The sequence below is a fragment of the Nannospalax galili genome, unplaced genomic scaffold (assembly GCF_000622305.1).
Source record: "Nannospalax galili isolate Female #2095 unplaced genomic scaffold, S.galili_v1.0 scaffold720, whole genome shotgun sequence".
Lineage (NCBI taxonomy): Eukaryota > Metazoa > Chordata > Mammalia > Rodentia > Spalacidae > Nannospalax > Nannospalax galili.
The window spans coordinates 949,400-957,878 of NW_008346927.1; the positions used below are offsets into that span (position 1 = coordinate 949,400).

General features: G+C 40.3%; 1 protein-coding gene across 1 annotated transcript in view; it reads right to left on the reverse strand.

Annotated features, from left to right (window-relative positions):
• The window catches only part of Glipr1l1 (GLIPR1 like 1), a 28,045-nt gene extending 22,252 nt beyond the window's left edge, over nt 1-5,793 (reverse strand). The window contains exon 1 of the mRNA XM_008843385.1: nt 5,599-5,793. Within this exon, the coding sequence (XP_008841607.1) occupies nt 5,599-5,793 (195 nt within the window). The remainder of the gene's footprint in view (nt 1-5,598) is intronic.
• Nucleotides 5,794-8,479: the final 2,686 nt, after the last annotated feature.

Consider the following 8,479-nt stretch of genomic DNA (forward strand, 5'->3'; position numbering starts at 1 on the left):
AAAGAGGCTGTCAGCCCCAGAAAGAGGCTGGCGGGGGTTCCAGGACCAGGGAAGTAGAGGGAGGTGTGAGGGCGGGGCCAGGACCAGAAGCTGTGCTCCTGGGGCCCAAGAAAGGCACTGAGTTGGTCTGGGTGAGAAGGGTTAGGAAGCATTATTGATTCCCCAGGTGTCTGGGTCCCCAAGCCTAGGAATGACGCAGGGCCCAAACTAGGAGTATAGAACGGCCGGGAGGATGGAAGGGTGAATGTGGCTTAGGGAGTCCCGGCATGGAGGGCTGCACTATAGACTTACCCCAAGAGGCCTGAGGATAGGAGAGTTAGCTGGTGGTGTAGGCCCAGGGAAGCAGAGAGCGGTGAGGGCGGGGCCAGGACCAGAAGCAGTGCTCCTGGAGCCCAAGAAAGGGACTGAGTTGGTCTGGGTGAGAAGGATCAGGAATCAGTATTGGTTCCCCAGGTGTCTGGGGCCCCAAGACTAGGAATGGCGCAGGGCCCAGACTAGGAGTATAGAACGGCCGGAGGGATGGAAGGGTGAATGTGGCTTAGGGAGTCCCGGCGCGGAGAGCTGTGCTATAGACTTACCCCAAGAGGCCTGAGGATGGTAGTGCAGGCTAGGAGCTGTATTTGTCATTTTTATTTTATGTTTATGAGTGTATTACTTGTATGTGTGCAAGTGCTTCTGTATCATACAATACCCACAGTGGTCAGAAGAGGGTATCCGATCCCCTGGAACAGGAGTTATGGATGGCTGTTACCCACTGTGTGGTTCTGGGAACCAAACCCAGGTCCTCTGCAAGAGCAGCCAGTGCTCTTAACCCACGGAGACATTTCTTCAGCCCTGAAAGCTACTGGTTTTTATGATTTTATATCTTGATGCTTCGCAGAAAGTATTTATCAATTCTTACATTTTCTAGTGTAATCTTTAGGGCCTCTTATGTGCAAGGATCCTATTATCTGCACAGAGGAAGATTTTTCCTATCTTCTTTCATATCATTGCTCTATCTAACACTTCAAGGACTACATTAAGAGTGGAGAAAATGGCAACTGTTAATCACATTTCTGATTTTAGTGGAAATACATTTTTATCCCTAGTTAATATGCTGTTGGCTGTAGGTTTGCTGTATATAACCTTGATCATGGTAAGGTATATTCTTTCTACTCCTGGTGTTCTTGGAGCCTTTATCATGAACAAATGTTGGGACTACGTGTTTTCTGTATCTATTGAGATAACTGTGTAGTTTGCATCCTTCAGTTTTTTAATGTGTTGCATTACATTTATAGATTTGCTTATGATGAGCAATCCTTGCATCCCTGGAAGCTCATGAGGTTAGCCATGTGTAGTCAAATTCAGTTTACAAGTATTTTACTGAGAATTTTTGAAGTAATTCTCATTAAGGAGATTGGCCTAGAAATCTTTGTGTGTGTCCTTGTCTGCTTTTGTTATTATTCTACTACTTGTTTTGTAAAATGAGTTTTGGTAGCATTCCCTCTCTTTCATATTTTGCAGAATAGTTTGGACATTTTATTAATTGGGTTTTATGTCTTTCTTTTGCTTAATTTGAGTAAGGGCTTGTCAGTCTCATTTGTCTTTTCGAAAAGTCAGTTTTATGCTGATTCTTTGTGTTGTTCATTTCTATTTCATTAGCTAATCCATTCTAGATTTTTTTAATTTACTTGAAAACATGTTTTCAAAATATGCTATAATGATCCTCTGGATTTCATTGGTATCTGTTCTAATGTTTCTTTTTATGAATTTAATTTTATTAATTGGGTTTTATGTCTTTCTTTTGCTTAATTTGAGTAAGGGCTTGTCAGTCTCATTTGTCTTTTCGAAAAGTCAGTTTTATGCTGATTCTTTGTGTTGTTCATTTCTATTTCATTAGCTTTTACTGTTGTTTATTATTTCTTTCTTTTTAAATATTTTGTTATTTTTATTTTATGCATATGAGTGTAATGCCCGCATGTAGGTAGGTATACCCTTTATGTGCAATGCCCACGGAGGTCAGAAGAAGGCATCAGAGCCCCTGGAACTGGAATTACAGATGGTTGTTAGCCACTATGTGGATGGTAGGAACTGGGTCCTCAGCAGGAGTAGTCTGTGCTCTCCAGCCCCTTATTATTTATTTCTCTATTATTGGCCTGTTCTTATTTTTCTAAGCCCTTGAGGGGCATCAGTAAGTTACTTGATATTTCTCTGACTTTAAAATGTAGACATTTATAGTTATAAATTTCTTAGAAGAACTTTCAGTGCATTCCACAGGTTGGGGTACTTTCTTTTTCATTAATTTACAGGAAAATTTAAATCTCCCTCCCGATTTCACTGTTGACTCATGTAGCATAGGACTGTCCTTCAGCTGGCAATCTATGGACAGATGCCTTCTTCCCAAGTTTGATTGCATTTGCTTGCCTAGGATCATCACAAACTTGACTGTTGACACTTTGCAAGAAAGGAGGGGAGGAGCCATACCTCCCAACCACCCAGTTGGTCCACTTAGAGGGACTAAGAGAATACAAGCAGAGGAAGCCATAGGGAGGCCTTCACGCCGTTTTTGTAAGGCTGCTGGGAAGCCACAGTCCATGCCTTATCTTAGGTGGGGAGTACTCTCTCCTGTAAGCAACCCCTCACCCATTGCTCTTAAGTAAGCCTAATAAACTCACTGGTTTTTCAAACTGCAGTTTGGTGAAATCATTCCTCACTTTGCCATAAGGACCAAGGGAGAAGAGTGCTGGACTATTTTGCTCCTCCCAGAAGGAATTTTAGCAACAACTCATTCACCATTAAATGGTGTGTTGTCTAACTTCCATGAGTTTGTGTATATTCTGTATTTTCTGATATTTTTGGTTTCTTTTATTCCACTGTGATCAAATAAAATACAGGAAATTATTTCAGTTTTCTTATATTAAGATTTACTCTGTGTCTTAAACAATGGTACTGTTTTAGAGAAAGTTCAATGGGCTACTGAGAAGAATGTATGTTCTGCAATGTTTGGGTGGAATATTCTACAGATGTCTGTTAGGTCCATTTGGTCTACAATGCTATTTAACTTTGATGTTTTTTTGTTGACTCTCTGGATGGCCTGTTTATTGGTGAGAGTGGGGGTACTGAAATTACAATTATTGTGTTGAAGTTAATTTGTGCTTTTACATAGTAGTGTTTGTTATATAAAATTAGGTACACCAATATTTGGTGTCTACATTGTAATACTACTTGATGGATTGTTCCTATAATCAATATGAAGTGAACTTCTAATCTCTTCTAATATTTGTTTGAAGTCTCTTTTGTCAAATATTAGTAAGCTACACTTGCTTACTTTCTAGTTCCATTTTTTGAAATACCTTTTGCCAGTCTTTCACTTCGAGTACATCTCTTGCATATGACAAATAGTTGGCTCCTGTCTTTTCATCCAATCTGTTAGTCTTTGTCTCTTGATTGGGAAATTAAGACTATTAATGTTGAATTGTTTTTTTACAGGTGCATATTAATTCCTGCCAGTTTTATATGTTTGATACTTTGCCATTTCTCATTTGCTTAGTTACTGTTCTAGAGTAGCTTATTCCATCTAGTGGCCTCTTAGATAAACTGAATATCTCACAGGCAGATACTGATGGCACATCTGATAAACCAGTAAGCCAAAGCCCCTTAATGTGATTAAGCCAGACCACATACTTGTACTGTCTCCTTGGAAAGGTTGTACCTCCTTTCAAAAAGCCTTTCAAGGGGTTGGACAGATGGCTCAGCAATTAAAAGCACTAGCTGTTTTTTGCAGGAGGCTGGGGTTCGAATCCCAGCACTCACATGGTGGCTAACAACTCCCCAATGCCAGGGGATCTGATGCTCTCTTCTGGTCCCCACAGGGACAGCATGACATGAGTGTACTTACATACATGCAGGCATAACACTCATACACACAAAATAAAAATAAATTTTAAAAAATTCAAAGAGTCTTTCAAATCTCCCCTTTCTCTAATGACCAACAGTGGGTATTGGTAGATCCCTAAAAGTTTACTTATACTGTAATGCCAGGGGATCTGATGCTCTCTTCTGGTCCCCACAGGGACTGCATGACATGAGTGTACTTACATACATGCAGGCATAACACTCATACACACAAAATAAAAATAAATTTTAAAAAATTCAAAGAGTCTTTCAAATCTCCCCTTTCTCTAATGACCAACAGTGGGTATTGGTAGATCCCTAAAAGTTTACTTATACTGTGAAAATAAAAACGTTTGGGACTCCCACACCAAATGCTTCAATTCTTCTTTGCAATGGTCTTGATTTCTAGGTACTTTTTTCCTCATTTAAAATGACTTACCCCTTTTCGACTTAGACATCACAATTCAGGGGCCTTAACTCCTCAGGGGTCTTCTTTCCATGTCTGGTGCCTATCATGGTCTTCCAGCTAACTGCACTGGCCCCGTACCACTGCCTTCATTGCTCTCAATAGCCAAGATGTCCCTAACAATCAACCCCTCCCAATACACTTTTTCTTTGTTTCCTGACCCAAGAAAGCTATTCAATTGATTTACCTTTTGGGTCAAAATAGCTATGGGACTAGACTACATCTCAGTGGTCTTTTACCGTCTTTCAGGACAAGATTAGTTAACTTTTACTCCATGGTACTCTTAAAACCACTGTGCCTTAAACATATACTACCTCCTGGCTCTGGGACAGAAATGCTGTGTCTATGCTAATTAATTGGGAATATTATGAGATGAAGCTAAAAGATTAAGGATAATTGAGTTGGGAGAGAACCTCTGAGGTTTGGCTTCTATGGAAAGGCACGTGGAGTTGGTTTTCCTAGTAATTACCTGTCCAGGGTCCACTCATCTCCATAATTCTCTCTCAGACCTGATTGGTATCTTCCAGAACATGGGCCATTAAGCTCCAGATGGTATTGTCTAGGGATATCAACCATTGCCATCAACATTTTCAACTGCCTCCCACCACAGAGGACTTATTGACCTCTAAACGACATTATATTCAAACCTTCAGCCTCTTATAATAATCACCTCTTCTCTCCAAAAGCATTTTATACATTATAGCACTGAAAACCTGTGACAGATCAGCATCAACCAGAGCCAATACTGCTTCTCAGCCCTGACACACTTGAGAAGAATAAAAACCCTTCATCTCTTCTTAGTGATTTGATCTGTCTGTCCCGTCGTGTCCCCCCCCCCCCCCATCCTGACTGCTTTTGCTTGGCCTTAGTGACTTGTGATGCCTGACACAGACCTTTAGAACCTAATTCTTAGGAACCCATGAAGTCTCACCTGAACTACTCAGTCTCAGGAAAGGCAAATAAATGCTGCTGAAATTTACCACTTTACAAGACAGTGAGATGTCTTCTTATATACCCAGATATATCATGAGCTAAGATCGACTAACTTCTCTTGTTATAAAAAGACCCCAATTGCCTCTGGAGGATCTTGAGGCTGATTCCCTCCTTCTGAGAACTCACCTGTGGTTTACATTTTTTTTACAGTGCATTTTCTCTATCACAATTTTATACGAAATATGTATGGTCTGGTAAATTAGTTTTACCTCTCCCTCCCCACCCTTGAACTTATTGTCCTGGGTGGGGCCGGACTCCTTCCTCACCATGTATTTCATGTTGGCTGCAGGGGGGTTCACCTTGCCTCTCCATTCATTGTGATGGCTGACGCACTCTTCAATAAAGCGGGGGTCTTTGATAGAGGGCACCTTGGGAAGTTCGCTGGCTACCTTGGCAGGTTTGCTGGCTATCAAACATAGACCTAAGGCCCATAAACCACTGAATTTCTTTTTCAGGGCCATGTAAAAAGTGGCCTGAGTGCATCAGCCTATAATCGCTGTGACAACCCGGTTTCCGTGGCCCAGGGATCACACTCTGCACTGGTCGGCTTTCTGTGCGCTGCGCAGCAGACTGGGTCAGGTAGTGTTGCCATGGGGATGAACCGCAGCAGGTTTGGAGCAACCAAAACCTAGGCTCTACGGAAAGCCTCAGGCGCCCTCTGGCGTAGAGTTCAAACTGCTTCCTGCAGATCCAATCTGGAATCACTGTGGATGGTGCCTGGACTGTGAAATAATGAAGTGTTAATGGTGCCGACAATGGGCCAGGCTTGTGCAAATAAAATGCTAGGAGTTTCATAGACTTTACTTCTTGTTTAGCTTTTTTTATATTTATTTATTTATTTATTTATATTTTATGTGTATGTATTTTTATTTTATTTATATGTAGGTAAGTGCACCCGTATCGTGCAAAGTCCCCTGAGGACAGAAGAGGCTGTTGGATCTCCTGGAACTGGAGTTACTGACACTTGTTAGCTGCCATGTGGGTGCTGGGATTCGAATCTGGGTCTTCTGCAAGAACAGCCAGTATTCTTAAGAGCCGAGCCATCCTCTCCAGCCCCTAGCTTTTTTATACTTTTAAATAAGTTGAAACATCCTTGTGTGCCTTTCTTCAGAGACTGAGAACACAGTAAGAATAAGCAGCTTGTAAACAGTGACAGACTGCAAACTCAAATCATTCCCTTGTCAAACATTTAGTAATTGGCTTCTATTTTGTCCTGGAAAGTAACTACCTAGGCATGTGGAAAAACAGTTTCTCTTGACCTATTTTGATAATTTGGAACAGACCTGCTGTTTGGTGAGTAGTAGATTCCAGATCATTCATATTCTAAAGACTAGGATGATGAAAGTACATTTGCTTGCTTATGTAGCTGAAAATGTAGTAAAAGTCAGCTGCATTTGGCTTAGTATGTAAATCCATTTTATCAATTATTGTTTCTCAGTAACAAACCTTGCGCTTCATGGTCCCTTTGCAAGTGTTCCTCTCAAGGAAGACTTTCCTGATCATCTGAAATTTCCGACCTGAAGGTGCCCATTTTTCTTCACTGAATCAATTTCTGCTTGAATTTATGTAGCCTTTGTCTATGACATCTATCAGATGCAGCAGTTCTTGTGTAAACAGTGGCTTTGTTTTGTTCACTGCTTTACTCTAGCGCCTACAACTGGAACTGAATCTTTAGGCCTCTCATAAAAGTTTGTTGAAATAATAAAGAAATGAGTGCTTTTTTATAATGGTGTGTTTTCACCTTCTTGACATTTGAAATTCTGTAGTATTTGTCATATGTATATGCAAGGGGCTTAACATTTTTGATCCTATCAATAATTTAAAAGGCAATGAGAGTGTGGGTGGGAAGACTGTTCTAGACAAATGAAGTCTTACCTTATACCCCAAAGTTAATCTTCTATTTTGAGATTATTTAAAACTCTCAGCTTGTTTAGAGTGTAAACAATTTACTAGGTCTTGGACTCCTCCTGTAATGTAAACACATAGCTTTAATCCCTCATGACCTTTCCTTCCCCTTGATCAAGAATAATGTGTGTATGTGTGTGTATGTGTGTGCGTGAGTGCATGTGTGTGTGTATGTGTGTGTGTATTATGAAATTATCATACACTGAAAGCGAGAATATTTGTTGGAAGCGATGAATACTCTCATTTCCATTTATGTCGTAAACAGAAGATGGGATTAGATTGATATTACCTATCTGTGGATAAGTGTGCTGTTCTGGGTTAGTAGGGGTCAGACAGGAAAATGCTTTACAAGACAGGTTCTTCATTCCTTCCTCATATCATGCTAGATGTACTACTTCAATAAAGATAGAGCAAAGCCATTGAGAACAGTTTTCAGAGAACAGTTCAGAGAGAAATCTGAAGTAACAAGTTCTCAATACTTACTCTTGATTTTAATGGATGATGGATGCTAATAGTCATGTTTTTGTTCAGTCATCACTGTAATGTGGCATTGCATGGTTGTAAGATAGGCTTATGTGTTTTACTTTTTCTAATCTTTCGTATTTTAGCAGATAGTATGTGTTCAATGGATGTGGACAACATGGATGACTGAATGAAAAAATTAAAGATTTAAAGTAAAGAATGAGTTTCAAATGAAAATTTATTGGGGGGTGGGGAGGTGGTTCAGTGGGTAAGAGTACTTGCTCTGCAAGTAGGAGGACATGAGTTTGAAACCCCAGGACCTAAGTAGTGAGTCAGGCAACTATGTGTGCCTGTAATCCCAGCACTAGAGCGCAGAGACAGTAAATCCCAAGAGCTCCCTCGCTAGTCAGCCTAGCTAAAACAGCAGTCTTCAGGTTCAGTGAGAGACTGTCTCAAGGCAATAAGGTGGATTTAGAGGAAGACACTATGATCTCCATTCTCTGCGTATTTGCACATGAGTGAGCATACCTGCACACTCATGACCATGTGGCACACATACACATCACACAAAATGAAAATTTATTATCAGTATTACTTGAATTGTTTTGTGGCATTGAGAATGAATCCAAGGCCACTTGCTTGTTATGCAAATTATTTTTATCTGCAAAATTATACAGATTAACATATGCATATGCTAATTTAGTTTAATTTTGTGTAGAGACGGCAACTGGATGTACCAATAATAGTATTTTTAGAAATAATGAATTATTTGAAAATTGA